This window comes from Beta vulgaris, chromosome 4 (genome assembly GCF_026745355.1).
Source record: "Beta vulgaris subsp. vulgaris cultivar EL10 chromosome 4, EL10.2, whole genome shotgun sequence".
Taxonomy (NCBI): Eukaryota; Viridiplantae; Streptophyta; class Magnoliopsida; order Caryophyllales; family Amaranthaceae; genus Beta; species Beta vulgaris.
In genome coordinates, this window is record NC_079205.1 from 9524848 (window position 1) to 9549374 (window position 24527).

Genomic DNA, 24527 nt, shown 5'->3' on the forward strand with positions numbered 1-24527 from the left:
AAAAAAAAATTTTGATAAAAGAACGTGACTTTAGGACTAGGCAGCAGCCAATTTTTTTTTATTTTATCATTTTGGAAGTTTTAATTTTGAAAACAGAATTTTGAGAAAGATAAGTAAATTTCAATTATATTGACTTGGTCATAGATTTCAATCCATAATCTGATTTTTTAATCTAATTAAAATTAATTAGGCTAGTTTTAAGGGATAGAATCTTTAGGTGATTAGTATTACTTAAAATTTTATCTTCTTGCTTTAATTAAGAATATTTGATATTTTAATTGATTGGCAAGTATAATATGTGATATTATTATGTGGTTTTATATATGATATATTTGCTATGTATGACTAGTATGGCCCAAATTAAGATAGAAAATACGATCTGCGTATCTGATGTTGTATTCTTGTAATTTTAAATACGATCTGCGTATCGTTAAGTATTTTTGTAATTTATTTAATTTAGTTATTATTAAATTATTTTGATACTTATGTAATCCAAAGAAGAGTCCATCAAGAGAAGGCCCATGGAAAAGGTGGATGGAGATCCATGAAGAGTCCAAGAAGGAGCCATTGATGCTTAGTTCTTAGGATTAGGGGCCATACTAGATCATTTTATTTTCGCATTTTATTATTCTTTAAAATGCTTATAAGTTTATTGTATGTTGGTTATTGAGCGCTAGAGTTCACTAATTCATAACAACATAATAAACTTAGGCCCCGTAAATATTAAGGTTTGCTTTTCCAAACATAAAGTACTTATAAAACCCTTAATTAATAGTAATAGGTCATGCCTCCGCAGGGTGTTATCATTAATTTTGGGATATAAGGTAAAATTGCGAATTTTACAACTTAGTTTGGTTGTCCTTAACAAAATTATCAAAAGCGTTTTGAATTTTGAAGCAAGAGATAGTTAAACATGCGATGTTTATCCATCTAAACAAGAGTTATAAATGTTATAATTAGTAAAAGAGTTTACTTACCTTGATAATGTAACGTTATGATAAGGCCTCCGTCTGCTTAGTGTTACATGTTGATAGGATCTTGTAAAACACTTATTCATAGGGGACTTTAATTTTGAATAGGTGGTCAACCTAGAAACCTTTACATGTTTTAGGTTGCTTTATAAACATAAAATTGAACTTTGCCTTATTTTTTCTGTAGATACCATGTCTAATAACAACAACAACAACTCCGGTTTCAACATTCGTCCTTTTCTGAAAAGGACAGACTGAATGGTGAAAATTTCCTTAATTGGGAAAGGACCTTAAGACTCGTTCTGAGGTTTGAGGGTCGAGAGGACGTCTTAGATACCCCGCTTCCTGTAATAACTGATGAATCAACTGACGCTGAAAAACGTCGTGCAAAACAGGCTAGTGATAAGTCTATACCAATCACTTGTTTGATGGTAGCAGCCATGGAGCCGAACCTCCAAAAGAGGTTCGAAACCAAGGATGCCTACACGATCATGCAAGAGCTGCGGGCCATGTTTAAAACTCAGGCCCGAGTTGAGCGGTATGAGACTAACAGGGAGATCCTTGAATGTCACTTGAAGCCGGGTCAAGCTGTTGGCCCCCATGTGTTCGAAATGATGGGTCTTTTCGAAAACATGGAAAGACTTGGGTTCCCTTATAGGCTCGAGTTGGCTACTGACATCATTCTCCACTCACTACCTGAAAGTTTTAATCAGTTCAGAATGACCTACAATATGAATGAGTCTGAAAAGACTTTGCAAGAGCTGCATGGATTGTTGGTCAATGCTGAAAGGAACATCCCTAAGGTTGAACCAAAGAAAGAGGTTCTGTTGGTTCAAAAGGGAAAGGGTTTCAAAAAGAAATGGGCAGGAAAGAAGGACAAAGGCAAGCAAGTTGCCACTGTCGCTGAAAAACCTAAGCCAACCGCCAAGCCAAGGTTGCTGCGGAAAGCAAGTGCTTCCACTGTCACAAGATTGGACACTGGAAGAGGAACTGCCCGATATACTTGGAGGAAATAAAGAAGTCTGGGGCTTCTACTTCAGGTATATATGTTATAGAAATCAATTTGACTTCTACTTCTTTATGGGTATTTGATACCGGTTGTGGTTCTCACATAGTTAATGATGTGCAGGGACTAAAAAGAAGTGGAAGTTGGCAAAAGGCGAGGTAGAGCTACGCGTTGGAAATGGAGCACGAGTTGCTGCACTTGCCGTCGGGAGCTATAGTCTACACTTGCCATCTGGGCTTATTTTAGAATTAAATAATTGTTATTTCGTTCCTACAATAACTAAGAACATAATTTCGGTTTCAGTTTTGGATTCTGAAGGTTTTTGCTTTGAAATAAAGAACAAATGTTGTTCCATTTCTTACAATAATATGTTCTATGCCAGAGCTAATTTGATAAATGGTTTATATGTGCTTGATAAATCATTACAAGTCTATAACATAGATAGCAAGAAAAAGAAATCAAATGATTCTAACCTAACCTATATTTGGCATTGCCGAATGGGTCATATAAACCAAAAGCGCATTCACAAGTTACAAAAGGACGGTATAATTCCATCATTTGATTTCGAATCATTTGATGTATGTGAATCATGCTTAATGGGTAAGATGACAAAATCACCATTTACTGGAAAAGGTGAAAGGGCCAGCGATCTTTTAGGACTCATACATACAGATGTATGTGGTCCTATGAGCACAAAGGCAAGGGGAGGGTTTAATTACTTCATCACCTTCACTGATGATTTGAGTAGATATGGCTATATTTACTTAATGAAACATAAGTCGGAATCTTTTGATAGATTCAAAGAGTTCCAAAATGAAGTACAGAATCAACTTGGTAAGACAATAAAAGCACTACGATCCGATCGTGGTGGTGAATATTTGAGCCAAGAGTTTGATGATCATCTAAAGGATTGTGGAATTCTTTCACAATTAACTCCACCAGGAACACCACAGTTAAATGGTGTATCTGAAAGGAGGAATCGAACATTACTAGATATGGTTCGATCTATGATGAGTCTTGCTGATCTCCGATTTCTTTTGGGGATACGCTCTCGAAACTGCTGCACACACACTAAATAGGAGCCCGTCAAAGGCTGTAGAAAAGACTCCATATGAGTTATGGAATGGAAAACCTCCAAACTTGTCTTTTCTAAAAATCTGGGGATGCGAGGTCTATGTAAAGCGGTTACTATCAGACAAACTCGCACCCAAGTCAGATAAATGTCTCTTTGTGGGATATCCAAAAGAGACAAGGGGTTATTACTTCTATAACCGTCAAGAGAACAAAGTGTTTGTTGCTCGTGATGGTGTCTTTCTTGAAAAGGAATTTGTTTCTAGAAAGACAAGTGGGAGTAAAATAACACTCGAAGAAATTCGAGATGAGCAACAACTGGACGTGGCTCACACCATGTCAGAGACGGCCCAACAAGACGAAAGTCATGTTGAGGAGATAACGTATTCAACGCATGAACCTCCTACCGTCCCATTCGAAGTTGAATCAAGCGAAAATCTTCAAACTGTTGAAGAGAACGTTTCTCTTGATGCTCAGACCCCGCGTAGGTCTAGTAGACCAAGGATTCCAAACAAAAGGTTGGTTGATTTCCTAATGACTGAGAATTCTGAAATTATGATTTTGGAAAATTCAGAACCTACTACCTACAAACAAGCTTTGACGAGCCCAGACTCTGAGAAATGGCTTGAGGCCATGAAATCCGAGTTAGACTCCATGTCTGAGAATAAAGTTTGGACACTAGTTGACTTGCCTGTGGGGTTAACCCTATTGGATGCAAGTGGGTGTTCAAATTGAAAACAGACAAAGATGGAAATGTCTATGTCTACAAAGCAAGACTGGTTGCAAAAGGATTCAGACAAGTTCATGGTATAGACTATGATGAGACCTTTTCTCCAGTAGCAATGCTTAAATCAATTCGGATACTTTTAGCGATTGCTGCATTTTTCGATTACGAAATTTGGCAGATGGATGTCAAAACCGCATTCTTGAATGGGTTCTTGAATGAGGATGTGTACATGACACAACCTGAAGGTTTTGAAGATCCAGAAAATCCTAAAAGGGTTTGCAAGCTTCAGAGATCCATTTATGGATTGAAGCAGGCATCTCGGAGCTGGAATCTTCGGTTTGATGAGGCAATCAAACGATTTGGTTTCATCAAAAGCGAGAAGAAGAGTCTTGTGTTTACAAGAAGTTTAGTGGGAGCAGCTTAGTCTTCTTGGTTCTGTATGTAGATGACATACTAATCATGGGAAACGACATACCAATGCTTGAGTCAGTCAAGGAATGGTTAAAGAGTTGTTTCTCTATGAAGGACCTTGGAGAAGCTGAGTACATACTGGGAATCAAAATCCATAGAGATAGGTCTCGAAGGATGATTGGGCTGAGTCAAGAAACTTATATTGATAAGGTTCTTACAAGGTTCAACATGGAAAACTCGAAGAGAGGTTTCGTTCCCATGTCACATGGCATATCGCTTAGCAAGAGTCAGTGCCCGACTGAGCCTGATGAGTTAAAGCGAATGAGTAGCATTCCTTATGCTTCGGCTATAGGGTCTATCATGTATGCCATGATAAGTACTCGACCTGATGTTGCATATGCCTTGAGCATGTGCAGCAGGTTCCAAGCAAATCCAGGAGAAGCACACTGGACTGCAGCTAAGAGCATCCTTAAGTACTTAAGGAGGACTAAAGGCATGTTCTTAGTATATGGGGGACAAAGTGAGTTGGTTGTTGAAGGTTATATTGATGCAAACTTCCAAATCGACAAAGATGATTACCGCTCTCAGTCAGGTATTTCTGTTGTCTAAATGGAGTAGTAGTGAGCTGGAAGAGCTCAAAGCAAAGTTCATACGGATGAGAATGTGGCTGATCCGCTAACTAAACCATTACCTCAACCCAAGCATGAGTGTCACGCTAGGGCTATAGGCTTGAAGCAAATGTTAGAGTGGCTTTAGATTGTACTAGGTTTAGAGAAACTTATTACAATGTAAAGACATGGTTTTGCTATTTATGTTTATAATAATAAATTTTGTCTTATTTAATTTTGGTTTGGTATTAAATAAAATGTCCAAAATATATCTTGAATTCTATGGTTTTGTCAAATATGTGATTTGATGAATGAAACACCATAAGTGAACAGAATTCATAGAATATTAAAGTTCCTAATCTAAGTCATTAAATGGACATAAATGACTTATTAAAGGGATTAGCATATAAGATTGATTGATAGCGCGTTTCATGGGCTATGGAAACATAGAGATGTTTAATCAATCATATGGACATGTATAGTTGATACATAGTCGAACTTGACCTACTTAGAAGTTTTATAACTTCGAAATTATATTAGTAGATTCCTGAGACATGAGTAGAACATTACTCAGCCCAATGATTAGTATAGCTTTGATACTGTCAAACGTCATGCCGTAAAAGGGGACTATAAAGGCAGCATTCAGGTTGTGCTAAAAGTTGAGTGGGAGTATTGGTTACTACAAGATTGGAAAAGTCCTCCTATATGAGATAGGATAGGTGTCTTGGCCCCTTGAAGAGTGAAAAATTGAAAATGCATGGCCGTGCTCAAATGGATCATTCGATGATCATTTGTTGGACAATTTGAACTCGGATTTCAAGGAATAATTTGAAACTAGTATGGATGATATAGAAATATGATCATACTATCAAATTAAGACATTAAGAGACTTGAGGAATAAAAACATTGCACACTCGTCTCGGACAAGTGGGAGATTGAAGGATTTATGTCCTCGACTTAAATGCAATTACTAATATATAATGGATCGTATTATAGAGATAATAAGTTCGTTATATTGGGTCGTCTATACGTCTTGCTAGAGAAAGCTATAGAACTTCGGATTAGTAAATAAATAAACCCGAAGCCCAATGTAACGGATCCTACAAGGTCACACATTAAACTTGGATCAACAAAAGAAACCTAGAGCCCAAGAGGGCCCTAGGGTGGCCGGCCAAGAGAGGAGAAAAGGAGAGAATCTGACCTAAATACTTTTATATATTTGGGTTAGGCAGAAAAGAAAACAATCAGTTTATTCTCTTATTATTTTTCTCTCTCCTATTCTCTCTCTTCATCAAAGTCACGTTTAAACTCCAAAAACAAGAAAGAAGTTTTCTTCCTTTCCAACTAGCATTGGTGGAGTGTTGATCCGGGTTGGTGGACTAAGTAGAGGAATCACATCTGAGATTCTCAATCCGAGTCATTCAAGCTTTGTGGAAATCACGCTACAAAGGTTATTTCTAAACTTGTTTGTGATCCTTAATTATATATGCATGTGATCCTGATTTAAGTGCTTATGAATATGATTCATGAAATTCCGCTTTATAGTACTTACATATTCCTACAATGGGGTCAAGGTTTGGATTGGATTGGCAGCATTTGGATCAAATATTAACGTCACTTCCTCACTCTGCAAAGATGAAGATGACAGAACAATTCCTCCAATATCCTTCAAGCATCTCTTCCTACTCGTCAGTCGTCACAGTCTAACACACCTAGTACCTCCAGGCTCCAGATTTGGACGGAGAGGCTGCTCTAACTGTAGCAACTCACAGATGGAAACACCACCTTCCTCACACTCCACCCGTTTGTAATATCCATTTGTAAACCATTTTTATTCTTTTTCTTGAAGGTCATAGTAAACTATTGATAACTAAACAATTGAGTAGCTAACGGAGATACTCTACAAGAACTGCACTGAAAAAACACGCAGCAAAATGCAATAAACAAACAAAAACTTACTATTGTTTATCCTTATTATGAAAGAATGATGGTTTTTATAAACAATAAAATTAAAAAGGGAAGAGGAAGATTCAGGTGGTTACATTATAAGACAAAACCAATTGGTATAGCCATAGCTTGATTCTTTAAGAACAAAGAGAGTGAAAGACCTTGGCGTCGGTTAAGCATATAAGAAATGGACAATTTTTGTAGAAGATCCGAAATTATGCCATGAAAGTTTGAGGAAATTTCTTTACTGTTTCTTGCTATTTTCTAACCATGCTTGAGAGGGGTAAAACAAAATAAATAATTGTAGAAGGATTTGAAATAAACTATTTCTTTCCTTAGATAATTCTTGTTTACTTGAGCTTGCGTGCATACTACCTCATCAAATAACCCTTCCATGATCCAGAGTTCTCTTAATTCTCTCGCCATGGGGACAATCTTCAGGAAATAATATGCAGCTTAAGAACAGTGTTGGACCTTCTCGTAATTTTGGCGATCATAACTGGAAATCAATTTCAAAAGCACATTGTTTGTGCACAAATGATGACAACATTTAACTATGAAACAACATTGATTCCAAAGTATAGCAAAAGGCAAGATACCACATACAGCAGATACTGGAGAATCTAGATTTTACCTTCACCACAAAATCCAATCAGTGCAATTATATGGAAAAACAAGAACATATCATAATAAATGTATTAGCCATTGAATGAATCTAGAGACTAGAGCTAACAAATAAATGCACTCGTTTCCCAAAGTTGTTCCATGTTTTCGGGGATAGAGAAGTAGTGAAGGAGATGATGAAACAAAAAGAAAAGATCCATTACATGAAATAGGGCTTACTTGATTTTGTGACAATCATTTCTACAAACAGCTTGTGGGCACATTGAGGAGTTTAGCAAATAAGATAATTGATTATACAAATTATCTACAAAATTAAAATTATTGCTACTAATTCCATTACATGAAAAAAAAGACCAGTTTGCCATCAACGTTGGGCTTCTTAGTTTAGTTGTAATTAGGGATGGCAATGGGTCCTGGACCCGACCCAGACCCGCCAGGACTTGAACCATTTATAAGGGTCTGGGTCTAGAAATTTTAGACCCAATGGGTCCGGGTCGGGTCTGGGTCCCGAAGAGCGTGGGTCGGGTCTGGGTCCGGGTCCACATATGCTAGATCCAGACCCGCCCCGCGGACCCATTTACATATTAGAATATTTTTTTTTACCTAAACTCTAAAATTTTATGAGAGACATTAACTTTATAAGTTGTAACATTTTAATATTTTATCAATTAATTCTTAAAATTTTATTTAGAGAATTCTTTAACCATGGATACAAGAACCTATATATATTAGGGGGAAAATTTTTAATTACATATATTTAAAAATATGATGAAAACTTAAAACTAAGAAGGACCCATTTAGGACCCAGTAAGGACCCATGGACCCTGGGTCTGGGTCTGAAAATTCTAGACCCAACGGGTCTGGGGCGGGTATTGGTCTGTGAAAAATAAACGGGTCTGGGTCCAGGTGGACCCGACCCAGACCCGCCCCATTGTCATCCCTAGTTGTAATAGATGCTGATTGCTGCATGCCCTACTAAAGGAGAGAAAGTGACAATGAAGCTCCCCATTCTCTTTTTCGCTTTAGCTGGTTTGCCTGTTGTATTGCTTCAGAAAGAAGACGTGCATCTTTAGGGTATTTGCTATGTAAGAGGTCCCACAATTCTGGATCTTCAGAATCCGTGGGAAGGGAAAGCAAACTGGTTCGTGAGGCGTCGCAAATTAAGCCCTTGGACAACAGCGACACCCTCTTCAGCTTCCAAGAATTGTCTACTGAGAGATCATATAGGGAAGTGCACACGAGTAAACCTCTATATTTGCTCAAATTTGGTAAATTCTTTAAGTTTAATATCCGTAACTGAGGTATAGCAACGGTGGGTTTGGATGCTTCAAATATCTGCTCTATCTCTGGACAATCTCCTACAATAAGGTATTCCAATGAAGTACAGTGATGCAGGTTTCTGTAAATTCTCCTAAACTTCGGTAGCTTGTTCAGAATTAACCACCCTAACTTAGGGAGATCAACAAGAATGGAGTTGGGGTTTGGATTGGAAGCATTTAAATCAAGCATTGTCACTTTCTCATTTTGTAAAGATGAAGATGAACAACTAACCCTCCCACCTCCTTCAAATATCTCCTCCAACTCGTCACACTTTTCCACTTTGAGCATTTCCATCAAAGGAAACAAAGCTTGGTCTTGTTGTAGCAACTTCCTTGGAAATAATACCTTTATCTTTGGACACTTCTCGATAACTAACTTCTTAATATGGGAAAAGGTTGCAACTGAAAGTGAGTTTGATGATAACCCTCTAAAATCAGGCATTCTCTTCACACATAAATACTCAAGGCTGTCAAGAGAGGGAACTACTTTTGATGTTGATATGTACTCCAATCCTTCACACTCTACTACCCACAAACACTGTAACTCCTTTGTACCAGCTAATGAGGGCAACAAATTTCCCAGACTTTGATACTCGAATGCACTAATATTAAACACCGCCAACCGTCTAATTGTGCTAGGTAATATTGGCAGCTCCTCTTTGCACTCAACAGAAGCTATCAACACAGTCCGGTCGTAATCTTTAAATTCATCAAAAGGATCAAAATAACTACTATAATATTGAGAAATTGATTTATCTGCATCTTCCCCAGTAAACTCTAAACACGTCCAATCCAGCTCATCACACCCCTGCCAAGATCTTATCAGTCTATTAAACCTAATCACATCATCAAACATTTTCCATTTGCTAAAACTTAGCACCTTCAGATTTAAGCTCTCAATTCCCTCTGGTGGTTTCCTAAAATTTTTTACATCCTCTTGAGATTTGTGCTTCAAAATCCTCAGTTTGGTAAGCTTTGCTACTGAAGGTAAATCTTTAAGAGCGGGACATTCTTGAAGTAGAAGTGCTCTTAGATTTTCCAAATTAAAAACGCTCTCCGGTAGACTCTCGATATTGGTGTAAGACAAATCAAGAACGGTGAGGGATCTCATGTGCATAAAGAATGATTCTGGGATTTTACGAAGAGCACGACATCTTTTAAGTAGAAGCGCTCTTAGATTTTTCAAATTAGAAATACTCTCTGGTAGACACTCGATTTTGGTGTGAGACAAATCAAGAACGACGAGGGATCTCATGTGCATAAAGAATGATTCTGGGATTTTACTCAGATAATAATTATGAGAAAGGAGTAGAACTGTGAGGTGCGGGGTCACAGGTGCCATGCCACATGGAATCTCTTTTATATCATTATGACTCAACGAGACCTTCTTGAGATCCTTGCTCCACTGCTCGTCTTTTGGCACATGCTGCATCATTAGTCCCGATTTTGCTATGAAGCGAGGAGATTCTTTTGTTATCATAACAGCCATGTCTCTTATTAAATCATGCATCTTCACACACTCTTCCTCATCCAAGTCGAAGGTTGACTCCAACAAACACCAGTTTACTAGTTTATTTAAAACACTATATCCTTTGTTTACTTGCTCATCCATGCTCTCCATCTCATCTAGCAATCCTTCATTAATCCAAAGATCTATCAATGTTGTTCTCTTTATTTTCTCATCTTCGTAATATAAAATGCAGGTTAAGAAGCAGTTCTGGACCAACTTGTCATTCAGTCGGTCATAGGAGTATTGCAATACTCGCAACACATCATCTTCCATATCAACTTGCCCACAAACATCTTTCAGCTCTTTCAAAACATTTTTCCACTCATGAATATCAACTATGTCTCTCATACAGCAAGCCATTGTAGTAATTGCTAGTTGTAAACCGCCACACTCCTTTGCAACATCTCTAGCTATTTCTTTTGCTTCCACTGTAAGTGTGTCACAGTGCCCAAGGTTGTCAACAAACAAATCCCAAGCCTCAACTTCATGGAGAATTTCAGCCTTGATGACGAAGTCTTTGCATCCCATTCTCCGACACACTTCTAGTGAGCGAGTGGTTAGAATTGTCTTGCAACTTCTTCCTTCAAGGGGGATTCCAACATCATTTTCTGAAAATTGTTTCCACATGTCATCTAAGATGAGTACAGTTGGGCCATTAGCAGCTAATTTTTTTGTGTAATATAGCCGCTCTCTTCCTCTTATCATCCTCCTCAAAACTCCCCAAGCCAAGTACTTTGGCAATGTCTTCCTGCAATTTCTGCACACTCTAATTTTGTGAGACAGTTACCCAGTAAACACTCCCATAAAGGTTCGAATTCTTCAAGAGTTCATCATGTATTCTCATCAAGAGTGTAGTTTTGCCTACACCTCCCATTCCATAAACGCCGATGACGTGGTGTTCCTGATGTTGTAACCATCCTAGAATTGTTTCGTAATTCTGTTGAAAATTTGATCCTGCTGGTTTTTTTCCCCGCCACATTTCCAATCTTGTGCTCTCTGGATCAAACAATACAAGCCGATCTCGAAACTTATCACCTTGTTGCATAAGTTCACCAACTTCTGCAATCAATCTGTCTAAGCGACCAGTGAGGTTGGAGTTGGAAGAAGATCCTTGATCTTGGCCATCCTTTAGTATGCTCTGAACCTCGTCTTTTTTAACTTGGACATTTTTCAACCAGTTGTCAACCTCGTTTCTTCGCTTGTTTCCAGGCTGAATCTCTGCATGCTTAACCTCTGCAAGGACATCAGACTCTCTAGCTACTAGAGTGCTGATTTTGTCCCTCAGTGTTCTGGTCTTTTGTTCCACAAAAGAGTTGCTAGCGCTGGATCGGAACAAATTTTTTATCCTCTGAAAAGTGATCCAAAAGAGATTGTTAATGCTTAAAAACTGGCTTTTACTTTCGCAGATTAAGAGCGAAATACACGACACATCTTAAAAAAGAAAAAAAAAATCAAAATTTCTCATGTAAAGTAGTGTACCTAATCTTGTCAATAGATTAGAAAGTCATAATTCCTTTTCTTGCTGGTGAGAAACTGACTTATGAAGTATAACTTAAAGTAACCAAGTCAATCATGTTGTTACAAAAACTATATAAGCCATTCATTATAGTAGTAAGGGGAAAATGTTTTCGACAGTGAAGAAGAAATTTCTGGGAGTATAGGACTATAGGGAGAACACTTAGCATTGTCATCTCATACTCTTCAAAGTAAGATTAAAAGAATGGTGTTTTATAGAGAGCGTCACATACTCACATACTCCAGTAACTCCACATATACTCCATCTCTGTTTTTAATTGCAACATTTTCTATGATTAGTTGCACCATTTCTATTTTTGACACAATTTTTGGCATCTCTTTTACCTTTGAGTTTTAACCCTTATTTGACCTATCCGTCAACCAACTTACTAATTGCCAAGTAGGTGGATATGTGGGTATAATTTTTTTCTCTATTCTTAGAATTTGTGAAAAAAAAACTATGCAACTAAAAATAGTGAGAACCACTTAAAATGAGCAAAAACTTTCTAAAATGAGAAGAAAAAAGTAACAAATGAGCATAAACATAAAATGAGTAGAAAACATTAAGTTATCAAAAACGTAAAATGAACAAAAATGTAAAAGAAGAAAAAAATAAAATGAGCAAAAAAAAGTTCAATGAGAAAAAAAAGTAAAATGAGCAAAAACGTTGATAAATGAGCATAAAATTGTTAAATGAGAAAAACCATAAAATAAGTGAAATAAAAAATGAGGAAAAATATTGTGAAATGATCAAAATCTTCGTAAAATGAGGAAAAATGAGTGATTCTCACGGTTCTCATCATAAGGGTGGTTCTCATATGAACTTAAACATATATATATATATATATATATATATATATTATATATATATATATATATATATATATATATATATATATATATATATATATATATATATATATATAGATATAGAGAGAGAGAGAGAGAGGGGGCCGGGGTAAGATCCAACAAAAACAAGGTTTAAACTAAACATACACTTTTTGCTCATTTTACAGATTTTTTTTCTCATTTTAAGAATTTTTGCTAATTTTTATATTTTTGCCTATTGCAAGAAGATTTTTGATAATTTTATGTTTTTGGACTTTTATTTTAAGAAATTTTTTACTCATTTATGTTTTTTTCTATATATTTGCTCTTTTATGTTAAGAAACTTTTGCGCACTTTATGTTAGCTTTCATTAATGCTTCAAATATGCACTATAAAAATATCCATTTATTAGTATGATTAGACAACCTAAAAAAATATAATTGGACAAATTTGATTATCGGATTTGATATAGCCTTGTAGGGATCCCATAGGCGTAATAGAATACAAATTTTGTAAGTTGTTTTCACGACCAATTTAATCAAATAGCTCCAAATGATGTCAAATTTTATCGTTATTATTATCAAAAGTTGTGATAGTATTTTAGCATTATCATTATTAAAAGTTGTGATAGTATTTGGTGCACCTATACTATAGTTTTAAGTGTAGAGATTAATTTTACCTAATAATATTAGTAACAATATATTTTATGAAAGAAAAGTTGAGATCATATCAAATTAGAAAAAATAAGCTCATATCAAATTAGACAGATTCATATAACTAAAATAAGGTAAAATATTATAACTTTGACCAATTATATTACCTCGTTCATGTCTCAGCTCAGTGATAGCAATCCAAGCGAGAGCTAAAATAATAGGCAGAAGCAAGATAAGACTTGTGGCCTAGTGACACTTTTCCACGATAAGCAGTAGAAAAGAGTTCTACGAGGAAGATCCTGGGAATAACAAAAAAACAATAGTAGATGATAAGGGTATATTCAAACATCACTTAATTGCATATTAGGGTACATTTTGATATAGTATTAGAGTATTTACAATGCATTTATGCATATTTAGGTTCCGTTTTATAAGCTAAAATGCTTTCAACAGGTTGTTTGGTCTTTTGATATAATCTGATCTCAAATATTGTGGACTCTTATTTAAAAGATATGATGATTAAGGCACTTTTATGACCTTCAAAACAATATATCATGTGCCAAAAATATCATGTGCCCAAAATGGATCGCAATTGAAGAAGATACAAAGGACCTTTATGTATATACTTGTGCGCAATATGACATCTTTGCACCATTTTACCCATAACTTTTGACAAAAACTATAATAAGGTGATTCTAATTGGATTGGAGACTAGATTTGAAGAGTATTCCAACAATATATCACATGCGCCAAATAAAGCTCCGTATCAAAAGCTATGGATGTTTGAAGTTGAGCTGGAAAATCTGACGATTACAAGTTAACACGTGCGTGTCATTATTGATACATCCATGTTGGGCTGCTCATGACACATTTTGTTATATCAATTTTACTGAACTTCTATACATCGCCCAACAATTACTTAAAATCGCCTAAAAAATAGTTAAAATTACCTCTATAACCTTCTATCTATTTTTTTCTTAAATCATCACCACGCACCCACCTGCTGCCAAGCACCCACCACCACCATACATCAGCCTTCGCACCATAGTATGTGGGAACGTCCACCGCGGACGTTCGCCCAAGCCTAAAAAAATCTGCGATAATCGTATGTGGGAGATGGTGGTGGTTGGGGGAGGTAGGTGAAGGCGGTGGAGGGTCACAGGTGGCAGTGGAGAGGTAGGGGATGGTGGTGGGGGTGGTGGATGGTGTGGAAAAGAGGAAAGAGTAAAATAGTCCGAAAAAATGGATTTGTGGCGATTTTAAGTAATTTTGGGGCGATAATTTACAAACCTCCAATTTAATTGTTTTAGGAAGTTATAAATACTCCTTCGTTTGTTTCACCATAGGGGAGAGTTTTGGTGTACACTTTTTAGGGTTTCCAGAGAGAAACTAGATTTTCATTGTTTTTCAAGACTCTATCTTTCTTCCATCAATTCAAGTACTTTATTTGTTTATTTAAATTATGCTTATTTGTGTTTATATTATGAATTTTATTTATTCTTCTGTAATTTATTTGTTTATTTAAATTATGCTTGAGTAGCTCTTATATCTACTATTAAGTTGAACCCTAGTATGAATTAATTCATGATTATGTCTTTAAATTTCCAAAATAATTATTTAATTGTTCTTGCTTAATTGATTGTGCATATTTCAATACTAGATCGATTAGGGATAATTAATATTGTTATTGTTCCATTGTCTTGATCACAACGGGAGTTGGATTTATGACGGATTTGGGTATTTCAATTAAGGACATGATATTTCCCACAAAAGTAGGTAAAATGGATTGTTAGGAAGTTAGAGTGCATGTCGCGTTTAATATCTTTAATTTGCATGATTTCCCAGAAGTAGGCTTGAGTATATATTAAGGAAGTCATAGATACTCGGGAGAGAGTTATCGTATTTTATAAGGTATACGTTTCCTAGTGAGCTTTTAATTAATTAGATTGGGGTACGGATTATTATTCTATTACTTCATGCTAATGGGGATACTTAACTCTAGAGTCTTTTATTTATAGATTAATTAGTTTAGTTTATTTGACCATTATTTTTTTTAATCTCCTTTAGTTTTACTATTTAAGGGCTAATCATAGAATAACTTTCTCTCTATGGAGTCGATCCTTACTTACCCTACTACATAATTAGGAGTTTAGTTAGATTATCTATTTTTATTAGGTGTGCAACACATCTATCGGTAAATAAACTAGGGAGAATTCGGGAACTTGATTTTTATGCAACTGAAGAGAATCAAATTTGCAAATATTATAATACACTCAATGGCATTGACAACAATAATATAAAAGAAATAGGAAGGCATAAGTTTAAGACGTAATTAACATATTGGGCCCGTACGATATCATTATTATTTTCAGTTTTTGATTTTAAGTGAATATAAAAATTATATAATATAATAAAAATATATTACTTAAAATCAATCGTAGTTATATTAAACATGTCAAATTTGGAAAATGGTAATAGAAAAGTGAAAATTACTTTTTTTTTAGTTTTTATATTTTTGTTTTAGGTTTTCAAAGAAACTGAAAACTGAAAACAAAAATGATAACAAACTAGATCAAAGGGAAGATTTGGGATTTAGAACATACTTCCTCCGTTTAGAAATAGTTGCACCATTTTTATTTTGTGCACTATTCATATCTTACACTTAGATTTTCTTTGGTGATTTATATTTTAGGAAAAACATAGTCATGTGGAGTCTTGGTTTTTTATAATTTTTACTTGTTGATAATTAAAGATATTAATGGTTGAAATCATACATCGACATGCGTGAAATTTAAAAATGGTACAACTATTTCTAAACACTGGAAGTATATCGATAAATCTTGAGCGAGTTGGTCACCATTCGATAAGCTTTTCTGGGGATTAGCTCTCCCAGAGGGAGCATATAATGCTTAGGACTTGAGCTTGGGCCATGATACTTGATAGGACAAGGGGGTTTGGGATTTGTTGGACTTCTTGGTGAGCTATAAAAGAAAGACTAAATAATGCATTTATAGCTATTATTATATTTATTTGAAAAAAATACTAAATAATGTGTTACAATTCATCTATTTAAATATATTTTCATGAGTTATAAAAATATATTGTACAAGGCTTATTTAGAAGCATATTTCAAACACTCTCAAATGGTAAAAAGTATTGTAATGTTTTGAATTATGTAGCAATAGTTATATTCAATTTCCATAGCATAATAATTTAGGTTGTTTATTCATAACCAAACTCTAATTTTACCCTATCCAAAATTTCTTTTACGTATTTAAATATATGTAGAACTATATTTTTTTAAATATTTAAAATAAAAATTAACAACATGGCAATCCCAGGTGGCGTGATCTATTTCATAAGTTGTACAATTATAATGTAGATGGATCTTATTTTAAAGCATATTTCGAGCACCCTCTGATGGTACAAAAATTATTTTAAAGCATATTTCGAGCACCCTCTGATGGTACAAAAATTATAATATTCCGAATTAGGTAGAAAAAGTTATATGCAATTTACATAGTATAATTTAAATTTCTTATTCAAAACCAAACTCTAATTTCCCTTTATCCAAAACTCTTTATACGTAATTAAATCTGCGCATAAATCTATTTTTCTAAAAATAGAAATAAAAACTAATGACATGACAATTCTACATGGAGCGATCTATGCTCACGAGATCCTGGGAGAGCTCCCTACTGTTCCTTCTTTTATACATGTACTAGTATTTGTGATCCGAGAAAATGTCCATTCTCCTGGTGGTACTTCGTGTCCAACATACACTAACAAAAGTTGTAATGAAATATATTATTGTTGAATTTTCTATATGTATAATGATAACATAAAACTTGTAAATTTTTATAAAATATATAATCAAAGATATTAATAATTAGGTTTTTCAATGTCAATCATTTTAGTAAAAGTGCTGCAATTATTTTGATATTCGTATTATCTCTTTTATTAATTGGCTTTCAATAAGAAATACTTCCTCCATTTCTAAATAAGTGCAACACTTCTTGTTTTCACATTTAGCAATGGATTATTTTAACTATTAATATCTTCAATTATCAATAAGTAAAAATTATAAAAAGTTGATATTAAAAAGATTCACATTCAGACGAATCTAACAAGATCCCACATGACTATGTTTTTCCTAAAATATAAATCACTAAAGCTAATTAAAGTTTAAACTGTGAATAGTAAACACTATGCAAATGTTGCACTTATTTAGAAACGGAGGAAGTATATATTTATAATTTCATAAGTGAAATTTTCTAACTTTTTTTTAGTTTGATTTGTTGAATATATAGTAATAAACTTACTTATTAGTGATCCATTTTGGACTCAGAAAGTAACCTAAAAATCTATAAGAAAGAAACACCAAGAAGATCAAAACATGAAGATAAGAATTATTTGGAGTTCTACTTCTTTATTATTATTTTTGCTTCTCCTGCGCAATCTCCATGTTGCCCAAAACAGACAACAATATTACTAAATTCGACTTTTTATCGGTGGAAGAAGGAGGAAAATGTTGATGACCATTCGATGTGGCACATCGAGTGAACTCCCGCCTAATTTTGTATGATCTTTTCTATTTCATCTATTTTTTATCATTTCTCTTTATTTTATAAGATTTAGAGATATAATAGGTTTAATACATTTAACTTTGTTGCTTGCATTTTCATTCTATATGTATATTAGATGATTTAGTTTGGAATATAATGGTTACATTTGGTGTAGGTTGATTAGAGTTTGATGTGGGTTTTTTGAGTGATCGATTAAGTATCAGTTTTATAAATTAAGTGTAAAATAATGGTAAACATGCAAAATTGATTGCGCAAAGTCTGACATTTTAGTCCAATCAGAAGAGCAAAAAAGAAAATATTAACCAATTTTATCTATAGGTAAGCATGTTCAAATTTCTTACACACCTTACTATTTGGTTTATAGGAAAAAACAAAGACTAAAAAATAGAGAGGAGAGAGCGCACAAAGAGGTGACCCAAAGGTCAAAGGATAAGAGAGAATTGAGAAAGAAGAAAATAAGTCATGGTTATGCGCAGAGTCGCTAATTCTGAATTTGCAAAACATATCTCGTAAAAGTGAAATTTTCCAGTAACTGTTTTTTTTGGGTTTGATATTTATGGTTACTTAAATATATTGTTTTGATTTCTCAATATTTGTTAAAAAGTTAGAGTTGGAAACACAATCCTACATTCTAATCACAGTAAGTTCCTTTAGTATGTTATTATAGTAAATATTTTTCCCTATAATATTATTTCTTTTCCTGAAGATAACCTCTTATACATATTCTAATTTTAACATGGATATGATTTGAAAAAAAAAAAAGTGGGGGTGAAAACACATTCCTAGTTCTAATTGCAATTGATTAATTTAATACATTACTATCGTAAATATTTCTTCTTATACCTTACTCTAATGTAGAGTTAAAAAATATTATAAATGAATCTCATTTTAAAGTATTGTTTAAATACTTTTCAATGGTACAAATAATTATATTTTTTCAAGTATTTCATTGTAAAACAAACTCTATTTCTTATATATTACTTATATGTTTTAGATTTAGATTTAGATTTAGATTTGATAAGGCTCAAAGCATTTAAGAGAGACAATGTTTTATTAACAATAGTATTGTTATCCCTTAGTTTCTGAGTAAATCACAATCAAAGTTTTCTTAGTTTCATGTGATCAAATTTTTAGGTATCACTGTAAATGTAAAATTGATAAAGTGATATAGTTTATGATTATTCAATATACGAATTAAGTTGCTCGCAAAATAGATGAAACGATATACACTTACAACAGGTCTAATTGAATCACAAACTTTATCTGTGTGTGAGGGAGACAATTGAAAAGGGAAGCCACAAAACCTAAGAACAAGGAGAAAAAGAAGAAGCAATTAAAATATTTCGCAATACTTAAGAAAAATATTATATGATTATACTCAATATACAAAGTTGTTCGCAATATTGATGAGAATATATACCACTTATTATAGGCCCAATTGAATCAAAAGAAAAACTTTGTCAGCGCGTGAGAGAGACAATTGAAAAGGGAAACCAGAAACCTAAGAACATGAACAACACAAAAAGTAGTTAGAACTTTTTCCAATACTTAACAAAAATTTATTGAAGGAAGGGCATTATAAGAGCACCATTATTCATGATTGAAAAACTCAATCATCCCACTCTCTTTCTAACTTTCTCTCTCTAAAAAATAACATCCCACAATCAATTCCCACTCATCTCCTTAACCATGAACCTTTTTCAATCATCCCAACTACTTTTTCCTCTCTCTCTTACTTTTTGACCCCACCCAACTACTTTTTCTCTCTCATCACCCAACCACCATCATACAATATTTTTATTATTTACTTTTTAATGATATGAATTAGTTAGCGTTTTATTATTAATTAATTTAATTAATAAATTTAAAATAATTTATTAATTAAAATAATTAATAATTTAAAATTATAATTATCATTTTAATAATTAAGTTATCTGCATAATTAGCTTTTATTAATACGTAGCATATGTAATTAGCGTTTTCATTAAGTAATTAAATACGAAATTAGTTAGCGTTTTTAATGATATGAGACACAAAATGCTCATTGTGCGACAATTACAAACTTAAGAACGAAATACATAAAATGATACATTGGTGCGACAATTCAAACTTAATTAAGAAAAAAAGTACGTAAACTTAACTAAAACGAAAAACATAAAACTTAATTAAGAAAGAAATACATAAAATGCTCTTAATTAGCATTCCACCAAATTTCTGCCATATATTAGCAACCAAATCACGTTTCAAGGAATGATGCACATGTTGATCTTCAATTGCATCTCTATTGGCCATGTACTGGTTGATATCTACGATCCGATCATGATAATATTCAAATTCGTCCCCATTATTACTTGTGTTGGAATTGAATTCGGTAGTATCTGCGTAGTGGCATATGTATCTCGTTCATCTTCCACAATCATGTTGTGCATGATAATGCAAGACAACATGATGTCATTGAGAATTTCCTCATCCCATGCGAGGGATGGTTTACGAACAATAGCAAACCGAGATTGCAGCACCCCAAATGCTCTCTCTACATCTTTTCGAGCTCCTTCTTGGTGTTGAGCAAATAACTTGTCCTTGAGAGTATGAGGACATGTAACTGATTGAATGAATGTTGCCCAATTCGGATATATACCATCAGTGAGATAATAACCCTTATCATATTGGTTACCATTCACCGTAAACTGCACGGGGGTGCTCGACCTTCTAAAACATCCCTAAACACAGGAGATCGGTGAAGAACATTTAGGTCATTGCACGAACCTGGATCCCGAAGAAAGAATGCCATATCCATAAGTCACGATCAGCAACAGCTTCAAGAACTAAAGTAGCAACACCACCTCTTCCTTGAAATTGTCCTTTCCATGCAGTCGGACAATTTTTCCATTCCCAATGCATACAATCTATGCTACCAACCATGCCCGGAAATCCACGATCTTCACCGAATCTGAGTAGTCTAGCCAAATCGTCTGGAGTAGGCCGTCTCAAGTACTCCGCACCAAATTTCTTGATGACCCCTTCGTAAATTTCATCAATGCTATTCGAGCTGTACTTTCACTAATTCGCACATACTCGTCAAGCGAATCCGCCGCTACCCCGTAGGCAAGCATTCGAATAGCCGCTGTACACTTTTGTAGGGGCGATAAACCTAACTGACCCGTAGCATCTCTTTTTTGAGTGAACCATAACACTTGCAATGACATTATCCATAATCCGAACAAAGACATGTCGCTGCATTCGAAATCTTCGACGAAATAAACGAGCTGGATAGACTGGTTGATCAGCAAAGTAATCATTGAACAATCTTCTATGACCTTCCACCCTGCCTCGATTAGGACGTGAATGACCTGCTTCATTATCATCAGTCACTTTTGCTCTTCTATTCCTTGGTGTTGAGTTAACATTTGATATAAGAGTTGGAGCAAGTGGTGTGAACAATATTGGTCAAGAAATCATCTATTTCTTGATCAATTATTGCTCGTGATGATCTTCTTTCATCAGAACTAGAGGAACTAGAGGAACTTGAACGAGAGAAGTTGAAGGGGTTCATTCTTGTGTTGTTTGGTGTGAGAAAATGGTGAACAATATTGTTCTGGTTTGGTGTAGAAAATTGTGAAGAAGGATCCTTGAGTTATATAGCATAAAATAATGTAAAGGGAAGTACAATAATGTAAAAAGTAGAACAATAATGCATAAATGCAGTACAATAATGTGAAAAACAGTACAATAATGTTAAAGCAGAATAATAATGTGAAAAGTATACATAATACATAAAGCAGTACAATAATGTTAAAAGCAGAACAATAATGTGAAAAGCATACAATAATGTTAAAAGCAGTACAATAATGTTAAAAGCAGTACAATAATGTTAAAAGCAGAACAATAATGTAAAAAGCAGAACAATAATGTAAAAAGTAAAACAGTAGTGCTATCATCAGTACAATAATGTTGAAAGCTGAACAATAATGTAAAAAATAGTACAATCATGTAAAAAGTTGTATTCATATGTCAATTCATAGAATAATTAACACAAGAATATTTTTAAACCTTTTTTTATTAAGTGAACTTAAACATACAAATGTTAACTTTTACAGAAACTAAAAATTAAACTAAAACATAAACTAAAATTTAAACTAAAACATAAACTAAAATTAAAACTAAAACATAAACTAAAATTTAAACTAAAACAATAAACTAAAATTTAAACTAAAACATAAACTAACATTTAAACTAAATCACTAAAAAATTGGATTATTGGTCAACCATTTGTTAATGTCTCAATCATACCCTCCTCAAATGTTGTTCGATTTTCCTTTGCATACATTGCTTGTAGCAAATCCATGTTCTTATGATACTCTTGCACTTGCTGCATCCTGGTTTGCAACGCTATTTCTGCCTCCTTTGCAGCAACCTTCCTTGCTTGAACCTCCATCTTTTTGTCTTCTCTCTCAATATCTACACTCCTACCCTCTGCATGGATCCGAAGCCTTTCACTGAATGTAGCAAAACACTCAATTGTCTGACCAGCCACCCCTTTGAGCTTAGCCTTCGCTTTCTTAGTACCATAGGGACGTGGGTCATCTTCACCTCCTTCAGCACTAGTAGGTGTCTCGGGCATTGAGTCGCTTCCATCAACTCTTGTCCTCTTACCGCTTCCTCCGCTTGCAGGTGAATCAACATTTTCTTGTTGATCTTTGGGGCGACCACGTTGACTATCCATTGATTTTATAACTATTGACCTCCATTTCCGAAACTTCCTCAACAATTTCCAAGCATGTTCGAGGATGAACCTACCATTTTTCCTACGATGCAATGCATGAGCTTCTCTCAGAACATCATCATCGTTTTGACCACTCTTCTTTCTTGCAAGAGCTTCATGTAAAATGCAGCCCACCTTAAAACCCGTGGAGCAAGTCTACTCCAACGACCTTTCACCATATTAACATTTCTTGGAGCAATTTCTGTTGGGTTTGCTATTCTTCCTTCCTCGAAAGCTTCCCAAACTTTTCCCCAGAAGATATTTTTCTTTTGGTACGTCCCACTCACCTTATCAAGAGAAGTGTTCATAAATGCGGAGACCAGGAGTTCATCTTCAACTTGATCCCAAACCCTCTTAACAGAAGAACTTGTTTCTGGGATAAGGTGGGTTTTGTGATTGAACGGGTTGTCTTTGCGGTGGTTTTGAGATTGATTACCTGATAGTAATTGCGAAAATGATTGAGTTCCCTGAACAAACTCATCATCATCATCAGAATCATCATCTTGATGGTATTGACCAAAACCATCACACCTTCTTCGTATTCACCACCATCATCATCAACATCGTTGTAAGGAGATGCATCTTCTTGGTATTGAGAAAATCCATAATTAGGATCAACTTGACGATATGAAAGGTTGGCATTTTCAGATGGAGATTCATGGTAGAGGTTATCATATTGAGGAGAAGCATTTTGAGAATTTTCTCCCCTTTGATTGGTAATTATCTGAGAGGGTTGACGATATTTTGATTGATTTTGAGAAGGTTGGCGATAATTTGACTTATTTTGAGAGCTAATTAAGCGATTTTGTTGCCTAGGCATTTGATTTTTTGAGCGATTTTGGGGTTGATTTCTTATATAATTAGGATAATTAGGATCCATAATTATAAGAATTTGAAAATAAAGAGCAATGGAAGAAGAGTTAGAACAAAGAGAAGAAATTAGTGAAGATGGAGAAAATTAAGTGTGCCCAAAATATAGCAAAATGGGTCTCTATTTATAGATCTCGAAAAAATAGAGCCGTTGGTATTTTTTTTTTTTTTTTGATTTATATTTTTTAAAATATAACCGTTGTAAATTACAACGGTTAATTTTTAAAAAACCAATAGCAATCCGACACATGGCGTGCGTGACAAATGTCACGCTGCAGTTGGCGCTGCACGCGTGTCAGCTCCAGCTGCAGCGTGTCAGCGCGTTGAATTTTTTTTTGCCTCAACAAGCAGCAAAACGCTGCGTTTTTGGGTTGAGCTGTTTCACAGCTCAACCCAAAACGCAGCGTTTTGCTGCTTGTTGAGGCAAAAAAAATTAGTGGAATGGTGACCAGGCAGTGGGTCCCACTCCCAGCCTGATCACCATTCCACTCACCCCATCCCCTTTTTTTGCCCCAATCAACCCATTCAACCCATGATTGATTTTTCAATCATGATTAAGCCTCTTTTTTTCTCAATCATCCCATGAGATTTATTTCTCATTCATGGTTAATGGTGCCCTAACTGATCAATTGACATACTCGATCGTTAGTTCCGCAATTGCAAGTAAATAAATTAGTTCAACGACATCTCAGCAGTGTGTTCTATTTGTGGGTGTTTTTGATGAGAATGAAAATGCGATAAGGGGAGATATAAAGAAGTATGAGGTCCATACATTACTGATAAGAAAACAAGATATTTCATCAAGTAAAGTACAGTTCGAAGAAAGTTCAGATGAAGGAAGGTCAAAGATGGTATTATTGATCACTTTCTCTCTCCTCATGGGTAAAATATTGTTGCTGAATGTGCTAAATTTGTCAAGCAAAATATCCCTATGAGACTATGACCTTAAAATAAGTAAGAGATGGTATTGTGTCAGACTCGTCTAACACAAAACCACCTCGTCGGACAAAGCACCAACACGCACAAAAATGTTCACATTGTTTCAGTTAGTGTTCACGTTGCTTCAGTTAGTTTCTCTACAATTATATTACTTCAGTTACAGTATAAAATTTTCATTTA

General features: G+C 34.6%; 1 protein-coding gene and 2 pseudogenes across 1 annotated transcript; all 3 read right to left on the reverse strand.

The window, feature by feature from the left end:
* Positions 1–8075: 8075 nt before the first annotated feature.
* On the reverse strand, positions 8076–24285 carry LOC125496862 (putative disease resistance protein At4g10780; annotated as a pseudogene).
* LOC130591050 (uncharacterized) lies at positions 20083–20698 on the reverse strand. Its single transcript, XM_057393943.1, has 2 exons — positions 20543–20698; positions 20083–20496 (listed from the first exon to the last, which is right to left on the reverse strand). The coding sequence occupies exons 1-2, from the start codon at positions 20696–20698 to the stop codon at positions 20083–20085; spliced, it is 570 nt and encodes a 189-aa protein (XP_057249926.1).
* LOC125496863 (glutathione S-transferase T3-like) lies at positions 22062–23608 on the reverse strand (annotated as a pseudogene).
* Positions 24286–24527: the final 242 nt, after the last annotated feature.